This window comes from Cebidichthys violaceus, unplaced genomic scaffold (assembly GCF_023349555.1).
Source record: "Cebidichthys violaceus isolate CVI_PGR_0920_01 unplaced genomic scaffold, fCebVio1.0.p SCAF_66, whole genome shotgun sequence".
Classification (NCBI taxonomy): Eukaryota; Metazoa; Chordata; class Actinopteri; order Perciformes; family Stichaeidae; genus Cebidichthys; species Cebidichthys violaceus.
Window position 1 is genome coordinate 513,279 of NW_027176883.1, and position 22,576 is coordinate 535,854.

A 22,576-nucleotide genomic window follows, 5' to 3' on the forward strand; every position below is an offset into this window, starting at 1 on the left:
TCAAACGACACCACGTTTACAGAAAATGGCGCTGTGGTGTGAGTTGGATGGATCAGGCAACCACGGATGAGTGGTTTTATTACTTATCTCCTGCAAGTTGCTGCTTCTACTGCCAGCACTGTCCTTACAGCGTCTCGCTGTATTCTGACTGCCTCTGTTCTTATTGCTGCATGAACACTGTCCCCCTCCTCCCTCTTTTTCTCTCTTCCTCTTTGTAACGCTAGTTCTTAGAACAACCCTTTCCTTTTTCTCTCCCTTTCATTATCCTTGCTCAGATCCTTCCTTCTTCGTCGGCATCCCTCCAGCATTGCTCTTCTTCTTCTTCTCCCTCCCTCCCTCCCTCCCTCCCTCCCTCCCAGCATACCGTCTTTTCCTCTCTGTTTCATCGTAAACCCTCACTGTGCTCTGTCCTGTAGAAGCACTAGCCTTGTCTCCCGGATGAAGATGAAAGTGATTGTAGTGGACCACAGATATCAAATATCACAAAAATACATACCTATTTACATGACACTTTAAGTGGTTACAGTATTGTCATTACTGAGCACTGATTCTAACAGTAATTGCGTTAGCAGCCAGTTAATTGGATGCACTAATAGCAATAGCAGTTATAACTAAGTTGAAGTGACAAAATTGACAACATCATTCACAACTGCTATCAAATTGCACTGACATTAGTGATGCCCTCGTAGCCCTGATTGCAGGGAATTATAATGTGACACCATACAGGTGAGACACAGAAAGCCATACCTGTAGAGTATTGTCGATATATATGAGCTTAAGCTGAAGAACTCTCATCAGCCCGGAGAAGTGTTAAGCCCTGTAGGTGGTAGATTCAGAATCTAACCGTCCCCCTATCTCCCTCGCTGTGCCTTGAGGAATGGCTCACAGCAAAGCGGGCAAAGGGGGTGTAGAGTCTAACAGGTGTCCTCGCAGCCTTTAAAACAGGCTGGAAGAGGAAGGGATGCGGGACCAAGAGTTAAATTCAGCCGAATAGCAGGTGTAGGTTGAGGCAGAGGCTGAAAACAGAAAGGGTTAGTAGTGTGAAGAAAGACGGCGAGGAGGATGAGGGAGAGGAGGAAGAGGGAGGCAGGTCGAAGTCAGGTGGACACTCGAGCTCGACGCACCGCAGGGTGACACCTGAGTCCTCGTTGCCGTAGTTTACCCAGTACTCTTCCGCGTCGAGTTTGGGCAGCGCCAGCTCTTCCTCCCCCAACTCGTATTTGACTACTGAGGTGGTTGTGGATGGGCCTTTCCCGTACAAACCAGCTTTGACGGTTTCTGAGGATTTCTCAAAGAGACCTTTCGTTGATGACTGGGGCTTGTTCTTGTGGAACCACCAGCGGGTTTTGGTGCTGAAGGTGGTGGTGGTGGAGCCGGCGATGGAGCCAGGGTCCGGCAGGGGGCAGAGGGCGAAGTCCATCTCGCGAAGGAAGCGGAGGTCCTGGTTACGGCGGTTGGAAGGAGAGGCGCAGATCACCTCCGACGAAGAGACACGGGCCTCGCGGAACCACTCCCACAGGGCGCGGGCCTCGCAGCCGCAGGACCAGGGGTTGGCGTTGAGGCGGAGGAACTCGATGCCCTGAGTGTCCCTCAGGGCCTGGCTTGGCAGCTCAGCCAGGGAGTTATTGAAGAGGAAGAGCATGGTCAGGCGACCGAGGTCACGAAAGGCGCGACGGTTCACCTGCCTGACGCGGTTGTCGTGAAGGAGGAGGCGGTCGAGGTTGACCAGTCCGCGGAACACGTTCTCTGACAGGGTGCGGATACGGTTGCCATGCAGGAAAAGCTGGCTCAGGTTGATGAGGTCAGAAAAGATGTCGTCCTGCAGGAAGTGAAGATTATTCTCCTGAGGAAGAAAATGAAGGGAGGGAGGGGCGTTTAGCATGAAAAGAACAGACATCATTTGTAATAATGGTAACTGGACGATGTGTGTATGTGTGGGTGGCTGCACGTGTTTCATCGTGCGTGTGAGTGTGTGTGTGTGTGTATCTAACTGTGTTTCAGAGTTATCAGCATGCTTTGTATGTCTCTCCAGCGCTCCTACCTGCAGGTAGAGGAACTGCAGGCTGTACAGCTTGTGGAAGATGTCATGGGGCAGGGCATTAAGTCGGCAGCGGTGCATGTGGAGGCTCTGGAGCTTCTCTAGTCCGCGGAAGGCTCCCCCCTCCAGCCTGTGGAGGCTGGGATTGTCCCCCAAGTCCAACTCCTCCAAGTCCCTCAGCTCACTAAATGCCCCTCCCTCAATCCACGTGATGTTGTTGGCGAACAGCCACAGGACCTAAAGCAAATAAACACATGACTTGAACGGTGATTATTCTTCTTAGTGGATATTAAATGTAAATGTGGAACATTTCAAAATGAAATAAAACTTTTCTATGCCTACAACTTAAGCGTCACACATTTCCCCTTCCCTTCCAGCAAAAGTCGTGTTTTCACACACTCTCTCTTACCTGAGTCCCGAAACCAAAAGAGCCAACTCTAAGCTCCGTGATCCGATTGTTCTGGAGGAATACACGCTGCGACTCATAGGGCACTCCGACCGGGACGGTGGTGAAGTTCTGCGCCTGGCAGCTCACGGTCATGGGCGTCGGGTAGCACACACACAGGTGCGGGCACGCCGATGCCGGACTTGGCTTGCCGAGGACCAGCCACACCACCAGCCAGAGGGAGAGACCGCCTGAAAGAGAGCAGGGAGAGAGGGAGGGAGGTGAGCGGGAGCTGTCTGGTGCTGAAATCATCCGTTTTCATTTATCACACGAGCATATTGAGTGCAAACCCGTAAACATGTGAGCCTGCTGCACTGGTATTGTCGGTTGGAATTAAATCTCCACTGTCTACACTTACAGCTGTGTGTTTCTACAATAACTCAAGCATTACGCACCGACCTTTACGCACAGCATAATCACACGAGTGTCAAAACTTAGCAGCTCTTTCTTTGCTTTAATACAAAGTTCCTGTTATATTACATTTCACATTAAACAATTTAAGTCGCACATTTTTTTCCTTTCTAATTTGTATCATTCATCAAAATTATGTATCAATATTCGATGTTACATTTATCTTTAGCAAGCTTTCTTAGATTAAAAACTTAGAAATTGTTGTAAAAGTTATGAAAAAGCAGCATTACAGTAGATCTATGTCTGCGTCCATGTATCCCAAACCAAAGAATATAGAGGCAAACTTACTTTTGCAGTTGCGCATGATGGAGCATCGTCGGCTCCGAGAAATCGAAGAGGTGTCCATCCTGAACCAAAGCCCAAAGCGAGTTAGCCTAAGAGGGCAAAGTAAAGCCTGCTATCTCCGCTGATGCCCTGGTTCCCGAGTCGGAGCGACTGAGAGTGTGCCGGTTGATGGCTACCGGTGTCCCATATATACTCAAGCATCCCGTTATTGCCTACGGCAGTGGGCACCGAGGAATCTCCTACGTCATCGATCCGGGGTCATGAATGAATGAGGGCGGTAAAAAGAAAACGGAAAGGGGAGGGCCGACCGTGGGGGATTCTCTTGGAGAGTTTGTACGCGCGTAAAGACTGGTTGGAGACGTGCGCTCAGACTCTGAGAGGAGGAGACTTTGCTCGACGCACATAGGAAACAAGAGGGAGGGAGGTTGAGAGAGTAAAAGTAGAAACAGTGAAGGGAGGGGTGAGGAAGGGGGGGGGGGGGGGGGGGGGCAAGGCACGGTGCCTGGTAATGATGACTCTGTGGAGGAGCGGAGAACGGGTAAGAGATGAGCGCACAGCTCGTTTCCTGGCTGGCTCTCTCAGAGACTGTTATGGCCTGCTTCCGGCGCGCTGCAGACAGAAAGATACAGAAAAATGGGCCTAGATGGTTCTGCCTCAGGAAAGCAGGATGCCCCCGAATTATGAGTCAACATTGGGAAATTCGGTGCCAGAAGAGAGTCATTCAAAGCAACCGTGATTGAGTAGTATTCTGTTGTGGAGGTTAAATACGACATAGTCCAGTTACGCTGTTTGTACAATTATAGCTCCTGAGATGATTTATTTAATGATGAGAAATAAGTGGCTAAACAAGGCAAGAGTGGTTCGATGGAAATGTACCTTTTTTTTTTTTTTTACTATTTAATTAGATTTGGATCACTTTTAACAAAATCTGTAGGATTGAATGGGACTTGTCAAATGCAGGCTTATTTCTCTGGTTTTATTGCACCTGTTCACCTTTTGTTAATTAGGTTTATGAATGAGGGGAAAGAGGCTAGTAATTAAGCCAGAAAGCAGAAAGACAGCAACGCACAACAGATGCACAGCACTTCAAGTCTGTTGCGCTGTGCGTCTGTGCCTCAAGCTGTCCTTGCTCCTGTTAAACCACCAGCCGTAAGACAGCAGGACACCATCAATTGTGACAATGATGCAGTGCGATAAATACAACTTTGTCATTGGCCTCTTCGTTGACCGAATGCAATTTGAAGTTGTCTACTTTAATGGACTGAGTGAAGCCCCTGTACAATGTGCCACAGTTGCACTTTTATGACTTATATATTTCAATTTGAAGTGCAGTTTTGGCGTGGCGCTTTCATCACGTATTTCTATTTCTGCTCCTCCATCATTGTAAATAGGGTGGACAAAATATTAGAAACACTTTAGTTCAATACAAGAGCACTGAAAAGCCTCAAGTGTGAGCTAATGGGTGACCGTGGCTAAGTGGAGAGCAGGGCCGCCTCTCAATCAGAGGGTCGGCGGTTCGATCCCCCGGCTCCTGCTCTACTAGTCTCATGTCAATGTGTCCTTGAGCGAGACACTTAACCCAAAAAATTGCTCCTGTCTACGGTGTGTAGATAGATACTGAATTATAAGTCGCTTTGGATAAAAGTAATCCAAATGTAAAGTTAATAAACAAACCAAGACTGTATTATTTGCAAGGCTAATGTATTGTATTGCATTATAGTGTAGATGTTTTCATCCGAGTGACCCGTCGTCAGTATTGCTCTAAATACATACAAAAAATGCAAAAAGGACCAGCATGAGCGACCGCAGCTACAGCATAGAATGAAGAATGAAGTATAGAATACGTTCTGAGAAATAATGAGTTGAAGAGACATGGGGAGGCTTTTAAGATGCCATCAGCTTTCTAAAATGGTACTCTTTGTTTTGCACTTGTTTGCTCTCCTGCTTCCTTCTGCTTAATTGTCCTCACTTCAGTCTCGTAGGCTCCGTAAAGGAGCTCCTTTAGGAACTGCTTATGCCAAGAGCTACAGAAGGAGCTGTAGAGAGCTGTAAATATCCTCTCAACGTTAGGCACAGCTTCTTAAGAGCGTTTAGTTAGTTTAAGATTAGACGAGCAACACTGAGAAGAGGAAAAAATAGCATAGTGCACCTTGGATAATATTTCTTTTTTTTTCTTTTTTTTTTAATGTCTGACATTGAAAATAAATGTGGAATGCTGCTCAGCTTGAGAGTCACAATGAGGTAGACGACAGTAGCGCTCCCATTCATAATACTGTAACACACAGGCGGCTCAACAGATGAGTATACAAGGGATGAAATAGTCACATGTCTCACACACACACACACATGTAGACACAAGCTTCATTTTTGCATGAAGCCAACTGAGCCATCATAAACAAATGAGTAATTGAGGGGATCCATTACACGGTGTTGTTGTTCCCTCACACCTCCTGCTTTTGTCCTTATCTGGACTTGTGGACGAGCTTTTGGTGCCCACTGGCCATCCGGGACCAACCAACCTCTCAGGCCTCCCCTTCACACACACACACCCACAGCACCAGCTGCATGTGCAAGTGTGTGCGCTCGCATTCCTGCCTGCCGAGGCGCAACTCTGTCTAAATGCCACCACTGAGTGTCAGTCAATCAGTGCTGTGCCAGTCACCCACACAGCAGGTTTGCGGTACTGCGTGGGCACCGTCTCCTCAATGAGTGTGATGGGCGCTACGTCGCGTTTGTGTAATCCCCACACAGAAGAAGAAGAGAAGGAGACTTCCCCGGGCCGCACCCACTCCTGCACATCTGTCCATCTGCACGTCTGTCATTATCTGTCCCTCTGTCTGCGTCCCGCCGTCCCTCACTTTATTCACTCCTCGCCTGGCTTTGGTTCAATGTAAGTTACCAACTGAGGAGTGCGTCACTGCACCAACCACCACGCAGAGTTGTTATTTTTCTCTCTGTGTGTGTGTGTGTGTGTGTGTGTGTTGTGAGACAACCGGAGATAAACTGATTGCCTTTTCAATCAGCCGATGTAAATTAGCCTGCTGGATTCACTGATACGAGTGTGGCTGCGCAAATTCTTTTCCCCGCGCGACATCAACTCCGTCAACGGCGATAGCAGGTCGGACAGCGTGTCGGCAAGGGCGATGGGATGCCGTAGTAGAGGTGTGTCTGTTGCCAAGGTAACAACACGCATCCCTTTGTTCTCTGGCCTGTGATGAAGCTGTTAAATGAAAGGTAATATCTTGCCGTTATTGAACTGCAGTCGCCCTTTTGCACAATTCACATTGGCTTGAAAACATTTGTGTCTCTTTATTAATATCCTGGAGTGCTGTCGGTGTAATAAGGTCACTCGGTGAGGGGGACTGGCTTTTACGTGATGCGCGAGTTCATCTCATTAGTGAACACAAAGCACAAGTTGGACGGCTCAGTGTAGGTACGGACAGTGTGGCGTGCGTGCAGCACACGGCGGCGTATGTAGTGTCACGCACATAACCAGTGAGACAAAGCAAACCCAGGTGACCCGGGCTGTCATCATTTTGTTTCGTGGGAAAACACATTTGTCATCGGCACGGCCCATCTACTTCTCTCACACACACACACACACACGCAGCGTCTTTCACAGTCTGTCCAATTGTCCCCGGCAAAGACGCTCGCGCTTTTCTTCAGCTTCACCTCGCCCTCTCCTACATCGCATTTTCTCTTTGTCTTCGTACGCTCCCTCCCTTTTCTGCCATTGTCTTTCATTCGCTCTGTCCCTCGGCGTCATCGCTTCCGCTCGACCATATACTGCAGGCTTTCTCTTCCACACGCTGACACACAGTCTGCAGAACAATGGCAAGAGAAGGGGAACTGTAATTAGTTCACGTCTTCTTATAAGGCAACAAGTTGTTGAGTTTCTAATATGCTCGACAGACATTTAGGGATGAGGTCATCACTTTTTGTGTTATTATTTTCATGGTTTTTTTTTTTTTAATGAGCGCTTTAACATTTTGTGCTTTACAAGGATTTCTAAATAAAATAAATGTTCCCATGAAGAGTACTGTGCAGAGATCTTTGGACCCCTACAGACGCCCCTGCTCACACACGTTGTGCATTGTGCTCTGATGTCTTTAAAGACGCACAGGATTTTACACAGGAAGCTTTTCATACTCTTTCATATTTTGCAAATAATGTGCATAAACTTCAACAGCTTTAAAACACGAATAGAATCAGTACCGACATAAATGCGGAAGGAAAGGTATCAAACAGGCATTATAAGGAAACACCGTAGCTAGTTCACCTGTAGATAAACTAAAGGTATTAAAGTATTTCAATTTAACGTAACAGAATACTTCACATGACATGTGTTTGCTTAGTTATCGATTGGTGTAAATGTGACTTACAAGTGGAGTTTTGGAGGGACAGGATGAGGTAGCAGCAGCTGCAGCTGACCATGCAACGCAACAACTGAAGCATTTCCTGATTGGAATCCCTGAACTATGACCTGGCTGTGTCACATGACTAAAACAACCAATGGAAACAAACAGCGGGGCGTTAAGCGAGACGATACTGAATTATTCCCCAGATGACCACAAGGTGAAGAAAAAAAAATACCGAATAGATGCAAAGTTGTTGCAGAACATGACAAAAAAAACGGTGCAGAACGTCTTCGGCGGCTTTCGGATGGAGATGGTGTCGTCATGGGGTTAATCTGAAAGCAGCGCTAATCATGGAGTACTACCCGCTGTGGAGGTAGTTTAGTTTGTCTCAGTTAACATATCTTTGTACATTAATACAGACAGCTTTACAACCAAGCAATTTTCTGTACATAATACAGATTCCCCACGATGAAGCTAATAACCTCTCTGCATCGCGACGTGTTCTATGAAAAAGGTGCGTTCTGCTGTAAAAGCCTTTCAACAACAGTGAGAGTTGGCTGAACTCACTCTGCTTTCTTTGGTCAATGCAACTTCCTGTCCTCCTCTTTTATCACCAGCAGAAGAATTGTATAACACTCAGCCATATGTGTTTGCATGTGTTCAGATCAATATTGTCCACTCTCCCTCCTTCTCCTCCTACTCCATCCCTCGCTCGCTCGTATCTTCCGTAGCTTATGTGCTCAGTGTCCTCTCACAGCTCTTGCACGTTTCCAAAAACACGAAAAAGCTTCTTTTTTTTTTCCCCGCACTCTCTCTCTCTCTCTCTCTCTCTCTCTCTCCATCTCTCCATCTCTCCATCTCTCCATAAATGTACGGATCTCTCACTCACTTTAAAAGGTGCACAATTTCTAACGGAATATGACCTGAAAACATGGGGAAATAAACAAAAGTAATATCTACAGGCAGGTGCATAGCAGAATCCATTATTTATTTATTACATTTTTGGGATTTTTCGAAATTGGAAACAACAGCATTGTGTGTACAATTGATGCCACGACCCCAGTGTGAGTGCATGCATGTGTCTGTTGCTACAGAAGCAATGACAAAGTGACAATGTCCCCGGGTTTTGATTTCAGCCATGGACCTGGTCATGTCTTTTCAATTGTCCCCCCTGCATCTCTACAGTCACTGTCCATTAAAGGTGAATGCGAAATAATAATCCGTAGAAAATATTAGTTTTCCCCCGTAGGTAATGCATTCGATGCGATTGTCAGGTCTCAAAGGGACACAGACAATGCATTTTAAGTGAGTAGCATTGGATGAAAACATCATTTTGTTCGATTACAGAAAAACTCAACGGGGCGCCTTTTCTCCACTACGCTGGGCAGACGCTGTGTCTTTATTGATCTTGAAGATGGGAGATGCAGACTGTCTGAAGGGTCTGAAGCCATATCACAGCAGTCTCAGTGGAGACACACAATACTGCTCACTACAGAGTACAACTGATGCTTTGATTAAAAACGAGGGACCGGAAGTGTTAGAGAAACAGACGACCACAATTTCTGGCCATAAATCCAAACATTCTGCCCCAGAGAATAGCTTGATGTTATCAGTGAACGTCTCCCACAAGAGACACTCTACACAGTCCCTTCTTGGCAGCTTTGTCATTTTAAAATTTGCTTTTAAAACAGGGAGCTGTTGATCACTAATCCTCCGATCGAAGAGGATCACAATCGGCCAGCTTGCACCGTATTTTCTACGTTGAATCGAACAGCATTTCTGTTGTTCCCTCCTCTGATCCGTTGATTTCCTTCAACGTCCTCTCCGTCTCAGTCTGTCTCTCCATCTGTTTGATTTTGTTTATCTGAGGCTTTACGGGCGTGATCATAGCAGAGCCAAAGCACTCTGTAAGTGGATCAATTCAAGTTGATAGATTTATTCTTTTACCGCTCCTCACACAGTGTGATTTCTCACACTGACTCGCTTCTCGTCATTATCCCCTCCGCAGATACGATGTGTACGTGTCTCACCTGCGTCTACGTATGTATCCACGCCTGCACGTACATTTACTCATTAACACTTTAAGAAGGAATATGATAACAGGTCTGTGAACAATATAATAGACTGTTAAACCTCAATCCTCACGTGAGGAGGTGGTGTGCATTGAGCCGCATGCTCCGCAGACAGCATCAGAGGGGAGGACTTCCTCGACTCAGATCCCAACAGCCACTGCAGGGAGGTTATAATGGTTAATAATTCCACATTTGAGTTTCTGTAAGGATTGACAGTTCTGAGTAATCAGACAGTTCTTGTCGTTCCGCATCAGGAAATCTTAATAACCTCCATTTTATTCCGTAGAATGATACGGCAATCATGGCTGTATTGTTTTACAGTATTTAAAGTATTATTGTATTTAACCCTGTCTCCCAAAAATGATGTTCCCATACACAGAAACTGCATTCTCAAATATGGATCAAGGGGAAAGCATCTTCTCCTTGATCACGGTCACAGTTTTAATACGTTTAACATGAAACAAACGACTTGTAATCAAGACAACGCCACTAGGAGAGAGTGCAGGTAGAAGTGTCACCTCCAACTACTTTGGCTTTTGTCTTTGACAGCACCGGCATCTGAAAACTCATCACCAACCTTGTACATTACCCAGGCTGCCAAATATAAATTCAGGCATTTATAGCCAAGCTGTGAGACAGATGTGGGTAACTGTTGGCTACTGAGGAAACTAACAAACTTCAGACCCGTCCACAGAGCCTAAAGTTAAGCCTAAAGGACGCTACCGAGTGGCCAACTGCCCCCAGGCCTCTGGCCCTGAAAAAAATCCAGATTTACCGTGTAAATTGAACTAAATTTTGTTTGGGAATATGCATCTCTAAACCACAAATCATAGTAAGGGTTTTATAGTGGGTCCTGCTTTCGGATGTTATGGCCCTTTCTGCCAAAAATATAGTTTCAGCACCATCGTTATTTCAGATTCGTGCTAACATGTTGCATATTCTAAATTTGATTAAATCAAACACACACACACACACAGCAAGTCTGGGTTCAGTAGGAACCTTGTAGTAGACACAGTCACACACGTGCACAAAATTTGTATCGCATGGCAAAGTCTCAGCCTCAACCAATAGCAAAGAAGTGTGTGTGTGTGTGTGTGTGTGTGTGTGTGTGTGTGTGTGTGTGTGGTTGGCCCCACATATATTCGCCTGAATTTGCATATGCGTGTCAAAGCCCTTTGTGTTTTCTGATCAAGTCTAAAGGCAAAAGTATGTGTAGCCGTTCCAAACAACCAAAGGTTCGGTGAAAAGCCTTTGAACGGGTGAGACGTGGATTCAATCAAATTAGGATAACAGCACACATTCCCATAATAAGGCCTTACATCTGGTTGTACACACACAATGTGACAGAAGTTGTGTTTGGAGTTAAAAAAGTTCAACTCTTCAATTCTCAAACGTGTCTCAGATTTAGCTTCCACGCACTCGTTTCCAGTTGAGGAGGTTCTATGTCATCATTCTGTCCCCGGTGAAGACAGAAATTTCAAAAATAACAATTATTGTGGAAGCTGCCCATGACCTTCACTCATTCAGCATTGAGACACTTAGGATCCGTATCAGCCGCCGACACACACACACACACACACACACACACACACACACACACACACACACACACACAGACACAGACAAGACAGAAAGCATTCAGTGGCTGGAAGCACATTTATAGGTGATGCACCGGAGAGGAGATACATTATTAACAAACAACTATCAATGGATGGATTTGTTGCTGCTCTTTCGCAGGCTGCTGCTTCTAAGGCCAGTCCTCCCCCCTCTTCCCCTCCATATCCTCACCCCTAGTCATCAGTCTCCCTCTCCTCTCTCCTTGCATCCGTCTGTTCCCCTTTCATCTTTTATTTTTAACCCTCAGGCATGCCTCATGCGTGACGCAGATGGGTACGTAATGCGGACACAGTAAACTAAAGAGGGAAAAGGCCTAGGCTGCAGAGACAGAGGGAGAGAGAGAGAGAGAGAGAGAGAGAGAGAGAGAGAGAGAGGCACAGGGGGCCTTGTTAGGGAGACAAGAGCAAGACCAAGTTAAAGATGGTGAGACAGATGGAGAGAGAGGCAGACGTGTTATCGTCCCTGATTTTTACCTTGGTGCTAAACGGGTACCTTCCCTAAAACTTGTCAGTTGTCACACGTTGCCGAAATACCTGGCGAGTAAACTTCCAACCCCCTTGCTGTAATGTACAGCAAGTCAAAAAAAAAAAAAAAAAAAAAAAAAAAAACAGCATTCCCACTTCTTCCCTCCCCCCCCCCCCCCCCCCTCCCCTCCCCCCCCACCCCCATCCATCTCTTTGAAAGCTCAACACACCCACTGATTTGTCTGAGCAGAAAGAAGAGGAGTTACATATCAATCTTACATCACTCAACCGTCAGCCTGAGACTTTTCATAGAGGCACTGAATGAGCATCAACACGGCGTGACGCACACCAACTGTCAGGTTGAAGTGTTTATGTGCTTGAGTGTGTGTGTGTGTGTGTGTGTGTGTGTGTGTGTGTGTGTGTGTGTGTGTGTGTGTGTGTGTGTGTGTGTGTGTGTGTGTGTGTGTGTGAAAAAGGAGTGCAAATAGTGTGCAGCTTAGTTTGTGCATAGTTCATTTCTGTTACTGCAGAACGGATCCAGACAGAAAGTATAGCTGCACAGAATCATGGAGGAAAGGAATATAAACGGTTCTTGCTCTATATGGTCCGACACGGTTCCCCTTTTCCCTCCAGCTTACAGTAATGAGTTAACATTACTCATAATTAGACAATAAGACTAAAATTGTCGGTGCACTCCCACTCAACATACGTGTGCAAGCCGTTTCTAAACTTATACCTCACAATCACATTATTACTGTAATGATTAATAAGGCCTCGCGTAGGACTGTATTATTCAAATATCACAGATGATGACACATTTCGATTGCCGGGCAAAAGTCTGTGACTTTGAAAGCAATAAACGATCCAGAGAATCATCTGCTGGGAGATCTTATTTCATCTGTAACTGTGGCTGAAGTCATTAGGCCTGCTGAGAAACGGTTACGCTGCAGGAAGGAAGACGATGACAGCGGCCTTAAGTGGGAACTAAAAGTGACTTTGTAACAATGACATAAACTAAATAATAAAACATAAATAAAGGAAAGTAAAGAAACAAATACAAAATATTTTAAATTTAAAAACAACAAATACAAAATAATAATAATATAATAATAACTGAGTAAATAAATATCAAAAATAAACTGACCAGTACATTTTTTTTAAATAGACGCTGAAATTGATGCTCATTCAAATATGAAAGTAACTGTTTAATAATTTAGTTATTAATACTTTAATATTTAATATTTTCAGCTGTCACGTTTACTCATGTACGTAACGTTTAGAGCGGTTTTAGTGACTAAATCAAGGTAAAAACTTAAAACTTTTGCCTGATTCACAGATCGTTTTTTTTTTTAACTTGTGAATGAGAGAATGGCATATTTCAGTTTTGGTTAAAAATGCAATTAAAAAGTCTTGTTTACGAGAATTGACGATGAAGCGACTACTGGTGTACAACAAACAAGACATGTACGGATTTATTTATTGTCATATTTGTTCCATTTTATTTATTTTTTTCTTTCACAGGTCAAGGATACATTCCCCTTCGTGGCAGCCTATGTGAAAAAACTAATCTTAAAGGAAATAAGTCTAGAGATGACAATGAGAGATAATATTAAGTTTCTTTGTGTTTCATTTGATCAACTTTTCCATTTTATTCATTCATTCCCTTTAATTGAATTCACTTCTCTTCTATTTAGATGTTTATTTATTTGTCAGATTTGATCCTCCATAAAGCAGCTCTCAGGAGAATTAGACTATTAGGCCCTGATGATCTTCACAGCCTTATAGACTGAAGATATCGTTCCTATATTTTTCCAATCGAAGAATTGCCCCAACAGGCTTCCATTGTGAATTGTACATCCTCTCTTCGCAGAAATTAAAAATCAGAGTTACATAAAAATCTATTTTGAATCGGAGCATCCTCGACCTTCTGGGAGAAGAAATGTGACAGGAAGCATAAGTTGTCAATGAACGTGACGGCACACACTTCATCATTTCAACGGCCATCCCTATCGGCGGCGGTGTGACCAATCAGGTGAGCACCCAATTAGGCGGTCGGAGCCGCTAAATCACCAGATGGAGTGAGAAGTGTAGCGTGGGAATTGGAGTTAGAAGGTGGAGATTGGGGCAGACATGTGTGTGGGTGAGAGTGTGTGTGTGTGTGTGTGTGTGTGTGTGTGTGTGTGTGTGTGTGTGTGTGTGTGTGTGTGTGTTCATCCCTCTCCCTCCCTCTCCCTCCCCCTCTCTCTCTCTCTCTCTCTCTCTCTCGCTCTCTCTCTCTCTCTCTCTTCCCATTACTTAGCAGAAGATATAAGGAGTCATTAAGCTCTTATAAGCTATCCCATAATGCCCTGCTGCAGAGATGGTCCCAATTCACAGAATGACATCAGAGGCAGGGCTGGCCACACGGCTCGTGTGCCTGTATGTGTGTGTGTGTGTGTGTGTGTGTGTGTGTGTGTGTGTGTGTGTGTGTGTGTGTGTGTGCCTGCTTGTGCTCGCGTCTACTCACATATGAACGCCCATATGTGTGTGTGTGTGTGTGTGTGTGTGTGTGTGTGTGTGTGTGTGTGTGTGTGTGTGTGTGTGTGTGTGTGTGGCGTGTGTATATGCATGTGTGCGCGTGTGTGTCAGTCTGACGTCAATACTCCTCCAATCCATTTTTATCTGGAAGGCTCACAGCACCTTGTAGGTGTCTTATCATAGTATTTATAGACGGATCTAAACTGCGTGCCGGTGTGACAGGTGAGGTGTGCCTTTCCCCGCTCTACTTTAGGAGGAGGAACGGGGGCCAAGCTGGAAATGAGTTTATTTCTGTACGTGGGACTCTATGGAAATCTGTTCTGCTATCGAATTATGTTTTTAACCACAGCTTCAGAGGCAGATACAGACAGTATTTCAGTAAGCAAAGTGCTAGAATGGTGCATCGCCGTGTTCAAAAATAAACCTCTACAGCTCTTTGCACCGGTCACAAAAGCAGCGTGGATTTGGGTCCACATATGACGTCATGAAGACATATTTCCTGTGCAAATGGAAAGCAAGAAAAAAAATTCATATAACAGGAACAGGGGGCATCAGGAGATCGCAAAGAAGCCACAAGTAATTTCAAAGTGTCGGAACGATCATGTGTCTTAGCTGGAAGACTTCCTCCTCCCATTGGTTTTGCTATTTCTGTTGCTCTCTCCTCCCACATGTTAGTGCGGTGACGACCGCATGCTACGGCTTCATTCGCTGCATCTGGGAGGTCTTCTCGTAATTGTGCAATATTCATTCATTCATTCATTCATTCATGTAATGACTGAGAGCTCTCGTAGTGGAACAGCCCAAGCCTGTCAGCCAATTAGCTAGCTCAGTACAACAGAGGGGGTGGAGTCACGTTTGAACTCCTCATGGAAGCAGGGGTTGATTTAATGACACTGTAATGACACTATATGTGTATATTTTGTTATTTGTTATGGCCAATTTATTAAAATTCTACCGTACCCATAATACTCAACCGCTGTTGCGAGAAGAAGCCAGCCAGAATGAATCAGAGCTGTATCAAACAGCTCCAACATTGAGCCAGAATCAGAGCGTTAATGATTTAAAACCTATAAATTATTTACAGCAGATTTCTAAACTCAAGCTTCAAGCTCAAGCACCAGTGTGGGGTGGTTTTGTTTTGTTTTTTCTTTTCCTGCAATGCTCATAACACACTCACAACTTTGACTTTTCAAATAATTTTCTTTTTCAACACAAGCTCACGTTTTATAATTAATAATTTAACAACAAAACGTTTCATGTTCATCCAAGCCTTCAAAGTGCTCCAAAATGCTCCGACTCCGACACCGTCTGTGCAAAAATAAATCAGCAGGAGGTTTACTCCCGACCTCGATGCTCTATTGGAGAACCTGACAATTGGCTACACTGCTGCCCAGTTTGGGACACAAGCGCCTTCGGCAACATCCGTCTAACGCAGGATCAAAGACCGACGGCAGAAAGGTAATATTCATCAAGGGATTTGTGTTGGGTTGCATCAGCGTGGAGCAGGCCTGCAGTGAAATCCTCCTGTGTTCTGTGTCATCGACGGACTCGAAAAAACATCAGCCTCTGTTGGCCGTTTCTCTTTTGTTATCTTGGGTCATTGTAATAAACTAAATCAAACTGCTGCCAGCATTAGACCTGGATATCGGGATGCGGCGTACTGAAGTTTCTTATTGGAGCGTCGCATGCTTTGTTGTATTTAAATAGAAAGTTGATGAATTGGTTGGCGAGGGAGAAACAAACTAATGAAAGGACGCAGTGAACTACGTTGATGAACCGTACGCATCATTTCTGAGCCGACAATGGTGAAGTGATGCTCTAATGCAGTTTACTGAAACTTGCCTCATTATATTTAGACGACTTGAAGCACTCTCAGCGATTTAAAAGCCCCGTTCTATAAAAGGCCGGTCATCACAGACCGAGGGTTCGACCACACGACACCGAATAAACACCGAAGATGACGTTATGAATACTTTGTCTATTTTTGTCTATTTCATCAACCTTCGATTTTTTTTTTTTTTTTTTTTTATTTCATTAAAAGAAATTGTGAATGTGGTCAAGTCCATTTAGCTGCTGACGTTTGCGGACCATGAGCTGCATTCATATTCCCTTTGACGAGAAAGATAAATAATGCATGAAATCAAAGAACGCTTCAAAGCACAATGTGCTGTTGAAGGTAGAGTGCTGCGTGGCAAGGGAGACAGAGTGCTTTCTTCTTTCACACGTTATTAACAATGTTGGTGCAAATTGTTCCATCAGTAGAAATCAAAACGTGTGTCTCTGCAGTCAGCATTGTGTTGAGTGATCACGCTGCGTGTGGACTGGAGGATCGAAATCTCAAATTACCTCCAAATGTGCTCCAACAATACCAAAAGCAGTGAGCTGGTCGATTCTTCGAGTTATTTTGAAGCGGTGCAAGATTGTTTCTTAAAAAAAAAGAAGAAAAAAAACACGTTTTTTTGGCTTTGCTCTGGCTGCTTGTTTTAGAAAATGTATTTTCTTCTATTGTTCCTTCACTCTAACGTTTGAGCTTCACTGTGCAGAATGATGGGTGTGCAGAGTCTCATATTAGAAGGTTGTGTTCACCTTCATCTGCTGAAGGGAGGAAGCTTATCAAATTACCCCAAAATATAACCAGGTTTGTTGTGCTGGTAGCGCCCGATGCTGTCTGGAGCCGCTGTGCCTCAAACACACATGAGGAGCTACGGAGGTCCGGTAAGTTAACTTCTTTCTAACCCACACACACATTTGGGGGATTGGTGGTCCTCAGACCCAACCAACGCCGCAATTTACCAGACTTTTTTTTAACAGAACAGTACTCCCCAACGCCTGTAAACAGACTTGATGTGTTAAATCAGTGACGTTACGCTTTAACAAATGTCTTTACCACTTGGGGGGGGGGGGGGGCAGCAGACACAAGCCATAAACACAACTTAGACATATAATCTCCTTTTAAGTTGACACAAAGGTGCCTATTTAATATTTTCCACATCCGGCAGATACAGAGCAACATCAGCATTCACCTGGAGTCGTGTTTCTGTTCGCCTGAATGTGAAGTCCTCCAACTCCTGAGTACAGTACCATATGCTTTTCGGGGGAACATGCATAATTTCAAACGTATCCGATCAATAAGACTTCGTTTCAAGTGGAGCAGGATGTGAGATGCTTTATTCGGGGTTTAGGGGTTGATGCGGCTGCAGGATTCTGAGCACAGAATATTTGCCACCACTTTTTTTGTGTTGCAGCTTTTGTTGGTCTCAGATCCCCCCGCCGCACAAACACACACACAAATCCACACTGGCGCCCCCCCCCCCCCCCCCCCCCCCCCTCCCTCCCCCCCGCTCAGCGAGGCTCTAATAGGCTGAGTGAGGGCTGACGTTGGTGGGATGTGGAAGAGAAGTGTGTGAGGGGGAGAGAGGGAGGGAGGGGAGGAGAGAGAGGAAAGTGGGGTGAAGGGAGCTCACAGACAAGAGAGGGAGAGCAAAAATGGAGAGAGCGTTTATTATCAGATCCAGTCTCGACGGTCCGCGTAATTATCTCCTCCGTCACTTTAAGTAACTTTTAATTGCTCACTAGATTACAATGTTGCAAAAACAAAAAATAACCTACTGTATTCCCTTTATCCTGCATTCTAACTGCCAAGGGAATTTTTGGGATGAAGGAGAAAATATTACACCCTCTCCCTCCTCCTCTCCTTCTTTGCCCTCCCTCCACAGCCTCCCCTCCCGTCCCCGTGGCCGCCCTCAGCCTCCGTCTCTCCTCCGATCCCTCTCTTCCTCGCCCTCGCTGGATTTCACTTGGAGGACATGGTGTAGCAGCCATGTGGGTGCCACTGCATGTCACGGATGCGCCTAATGGACTGCATCTGGGGGCAGCGGGCGCCAAACTCATTGAAATGCCTGTATTCGCCCTTCTCCAGCAGATACTGGCTGCCGCGGTAGCCGGGGAACTGGTAACCCACCCAGCTGAGGAGAGACGGAAGTGGAGGAGAAGGGGGGGGGGGGGGGGAGAATTTAAGTTTTCAAAGTAGTAGGGAAGGATTTCAAGGTTCTGTGATCAATCAGAAATCAGAAACAACGAGGGAAAAAAAGAAAATGAAGGGAAAATTGATTCAAGAAAACACACGATTGAAAGATGAGTAACAGACAAGTAAAATGTGAGAGAAAGATGCTAGAAGCACAGATGCAGAGGGAGGATAAACATCAAACAAGTAAAGCCATCGATCTGTTTGTCATGCTGTCAGATGCCAAATCACAGATGTTTCAGATGGCTGGGAGCGCAACACAAATAATCACAGCATTTAAGAAACAGTGGCGGCTGTCTGCCACACCTCAGAGAGCACCGACAGAGAGCGAGCTGACGTTCATGACACCTTTCGGCGAGCTGCAGATGAAAAAGCTTCTATTTCTGAACTCCCTCTCTGTCAAAAAGTAACTGTCTCTGACACATGCAGCGGTGCATGCAGCTGGACTTTTTCATGCAGCCGTCGCAAAAGCAGGGGGTATTTGCAGGTTTGCAAAAAAAAAACAAAAAAAATGTTGAAAAATGTACATTTAGATTATTGGGAGTTGCAAAATAGAGAAAGGATTTAAAATAGCCGAGTTACAGCTCCATGGAGAGTTAGATGAGGAGATCAATACCACTCTAAAGTCCGTACGCTGAATATGAAGCTACAGCCTGCAGCCGGTTAGCTTAGCTTAAAATAGAAACCGCAAATAGGCGGAAACCATTAGACTGTATATTAAAGTGGACACAGTCACCCGTGACGTCACTCTTTGGTTTGTCGACTAGCGCTTGGAAGCTTTGAATTTGGTTTTGTGGCAAGCAAATAACATGCTTATAACAAAAACGTGCCTATTGGAAAATAGAATAAGTGACGTCCTTAAGTACAACCCATGGTAGGTGACCACGCCCTATATTATGCATAACCTTAAGACTAAATATAATCGTATCAGGGGAGTTGTATAAAAAATCCCCCTCATACAGTTGTCATGAACGGAGATATTAGCTATAGGGACTAAAAAACCTTTTTTGTACCAGTCTGAAAACTGCCGTTTCTGCCGTAAAGTTGGGCATTTTAACATTGAAGTCTATGGGGACTGACTCGCTTTGTGTCACATTGTCCTCATTTCGGAGACACCCATGAATCAGAATAGAATCAGCCTACCAGCACCTCTAAAGCTCACTCATAAGCACATTAACCTTGGTTTATTTAATCCGAACAGAGCCATGCTAACTGTTCTCAGTATTTATACTAAACTAAGAGCTGACCCTGAGTCTGAGCAAGAAAGCGAGTAAATGCATTTTCCAAAAACGCTTTTAGAAAATGTTTGTAGCTTGTTGCCACGCTACTCACGTTCCACAGCTGACCATGATGCTGCCCACTCGGTCGGTGAAACCGTAGGAAAACAAGCTGGGGACATCATCGTCCATGATCTCCATCTTGCGGCCCTTGAACTGTCCAACCTCATACAGGCAGATCTTGTGCTTCTCGGGATCCTAGAAGATTACGGTGTGGAAAGAAAAAAAGAGGGGGAAAACAGTGAAGAGAAGTAGTGTAGATGGAATGAAGCGTACAAAGTCGCACCACTTGTTTCCTAAAAGACAAGAGGGGGGTTTACCATGCGGACAGGCCTGAAGGACAGCAGGTAGTCGTTCTTCTGGCAGTTGCTCCAGGAGTCCCAGCGGGGATACTCGCCCTTCTCCAGGATGAACATCTCGCCACAGAAGTTCATCTGCTCAAAGCCCACGAAGCTGAGGAGGGGAGCAAAGGTCACAAGGATGAGAGGGGAGGAAAGGCAGCGAGCTAAGTGTGATGGACACTCATTGTTTTGATGCACTCCACTGAATTTACACGAGGATTAATGTATTCATCACGAGGAGCACTACTAAGCTAGACCCTCTTCTCCTGTCTTCTTTCTACTCGCTTACTTGCACTTGCCTCACTCATCTCCTTAATTATGTTTTTATTGGTCCACATTGACATAAAAATTGCTGCACTTGGTCCTTCTTTCGTCTCATTTATTGCTGTCCGCTGCTTTGCCGTGGCACTACTTCAGATAGCTCATTCTACTGCTGCACTCTCTCGCTGCTGCAAAATCACGCAGGATAAAAGCCCCGGCTGCAGCCCTAAAATGCGAAGCGTTGAAACGTCATGTAATGGGTGAGGTGCAATTTTGGAAATTGCCTGCTCCGCGCTCAGAGGAGCGTGGGCGTTGGGTGCAGCGTGATTACTTGCAGGTGGGCGTGCACTCGCGAGCACAGAGGGCTACTTACGGTCCGCAGTCAACGCGCAGGGAGCGCACCCTGTCCATCCCCATGTCACACACGTTCATGCACTCGCCGTTGATCTCAATGCAGCGGCCCTGGAAGTTCTCCTGGTCGTACACACACATCTGGACAGATGGGGTACAGCAAAGAGAGCGAGAGTGAAAAAGGGAGAATCAAAAGCAACACCTGAGGAGAGCAGAAACCGGCTAGAGAGAGAGAGAGACTGTGATAAACAAGATGCTGGTAGAGTAAACTGAAACGTTGACAGCATTCTCCACAGTGACTGTAACGCATCGAAGGCCTCGCATGGTCATTTTTTTTTTCTGTCAGGAGTTGTCAACCGCCCCCTCACTGAGCTGCAAGAACTAGCTGGTCGTGATAAAAGACATCAGCCTCAAGGTAAACTGTTAGTGAGAGGCCAGCTGCTTCACACTGTGTGAAAAAGACTGTATGGTAAATCTGTAGATGTTTGATCATCTGCTATACGTGTGTGTGTGTGTGTGTGTGTGTGTGTGTGTGTATATGTGTGTGTGTGTGTGTGTGTGTGTGCGCACGCTGTACCTTGTAGGCCATCATGCCCATGTCAGACATCTTGTTCTGAGCGGCCTTCCCATCAGTCTGGGAAGCAGACTTGGATTTCTCTCCTCCAGCAGACATGATGACTGTGAACAGAAGATGCTTTCAGTCATTATGAACCAGCCGTCACATAAAAGGGGCTGTATGAACATTATTAGGGTGGGGATGGATTAAACAGTATTTTTCCCAATTACGTAAAAAAGCAAAGCCCACTCAACTGATGTTATTGTTTTCTTTGGACCCTCTAATTTACTAAGAGGCAGAATATAACACCCTACCCACAATATCTCAATATTACACAATACTGCACTTAAAGTTTTAGATTTAAAAAAAAAAAAGAAGAATAAAACAAATAACTTCCCTCTTTCCTGACCCCGACACCCCAAACAACAATTTAGACTGTCCTACACACATTACTATCTTTGTCACTGCTTTACACTTTACGGTTATAGCATAAAATGTCAAACTTCTTCCATCAAAAAACATTATCAAAATACAGTCCGAAAGAAAATCCTATGACAAAACAACCGTACCCTTTTAATAAATGAATAAACAGATTTTTCTAAATAAAGCTTTTTGTAGCTTTAAACATTTTTCAGTGCCGTCTTGTGGAACCAACTTTGATTTTAAAGTTATATTTTAGGATCCACCAGTTTAGATTAGCTTAGCATCATTTCCACTGATGTTCATTCTGAGTATACACCCAGAATAAACGGTAGATTCAGTAACATTTAAATTCACATTCAGCCAGTTTGACTTTCATACCTCGAGCTCAAACTACCGTCGACTTCTCTCATAACTAGGTATTACATCGGGCTGCTCTTGCTCTCTACCTCCCTCGTCTCTTGTCTGTTCTCGTTCTGTATGATGTTTGTCCACTGTCTTACCTGTGGCAGTGTGTGCGTGAAAGAGTAGACTCGGGGCTGAGACCGGTGGTCTGTGTGAGAGTGCGCCAGGCCCCTCGTCGCTTTTATATGCTGGCGCCCAGAGAGAGGGGATTATAGACACAGAAACAAACTCGCTGAGCTCACAGCCCCCACAGAATAGAAATACCCCCATCATCAAAGAGAGAGAGAGAGGCAGAGAGAGAGAGAGAGAGAGAGAGAGACAGCGGGGCAGAAAGAGAGGCAGAGAGACATGGGTTCGAATAAGAGAAGAATATGAGGAAGCAAATGTCACAAACTGAACATGGATGTATATTTGGCCTCAGAGGACTTGGTGGCAGATCAAATAACTCCATAATAATAACTTATTTTTTTTTTTAATGACATGAATCCATGAACTAAAAAGAGAGTGAGCAGTTACATACAAAAGCCCTGACTCCAATTGTAGGCTCATAATAATGACAGCCGGGCTGACCGGGTTAAGGGCCAGTCACAAAATGATTCACTCCGAGTCCCATCGCTTCTGTAATCAAGAGGCGCTGGGACAAACAATAACAGGGAAAGCAATAAGCTGTGAGAAGCAATAACCTCGCTGTTCTTGGCGAGCAAAGAGGTTGAGAGCGTGCACGTCTCTCTGCA

General features: G+C 45.1%; 2 protein-coding genes across 2 annotated transcripts; both read right to left on the bottom strand.

Moving 5' to 3' along the window:
- Positions 1–350: 350 nt before the first annotated feature.
- rtn4rl2a (reticulon 4 receptor-like 2 a) lies at positions 351–3,321 on the bottom strand. The gene is made up of 4 exons (XM_068734714.1): positions 3,183–3,321; positions 2,448–2,674; positions 2,042–2,275; positions 351–1,843 (listed from the first exon to the last, which is right to left on the bottom strand). Exons 1-4 carry the CDS (start codon positions 3,238–3,240, stop codon positions 983–985), a joined length of 1,380 nt encoding a protein of 459 aa, XP_068590815.1. The 5' UTR covers positions 3,241–3,321; the 3' UTR covers positions 351–982.
- A 14,636-nt stretch (positions 3,322–17,957) lies between these two features.
- Positions 17,958–21,134, bottom strand: LOC137890553 (beta-crystallin B1-like). Its single transcript, XM_068734686.1, has 5 exons — positions 21,039–21,134; positions 20,484–20,602; positions 19,829–19,961; positions 19,564–19,706; positions 17,958–18,172 (listed from the first exon to the last, which is right to left on the bottom strand). The coding sequence occupies exons 1-5, from the start codon at positions 21,132–21,134 to the stop codon at positions 18,001–18,003; spliced, it is 663 nt and encodes a 220-aa protein (XP_068590787.1). The 3' UTR covers positions 17,958–18,000.
- Positions 21,135–22,576: the final 1,442 nt, after the last annotated feature.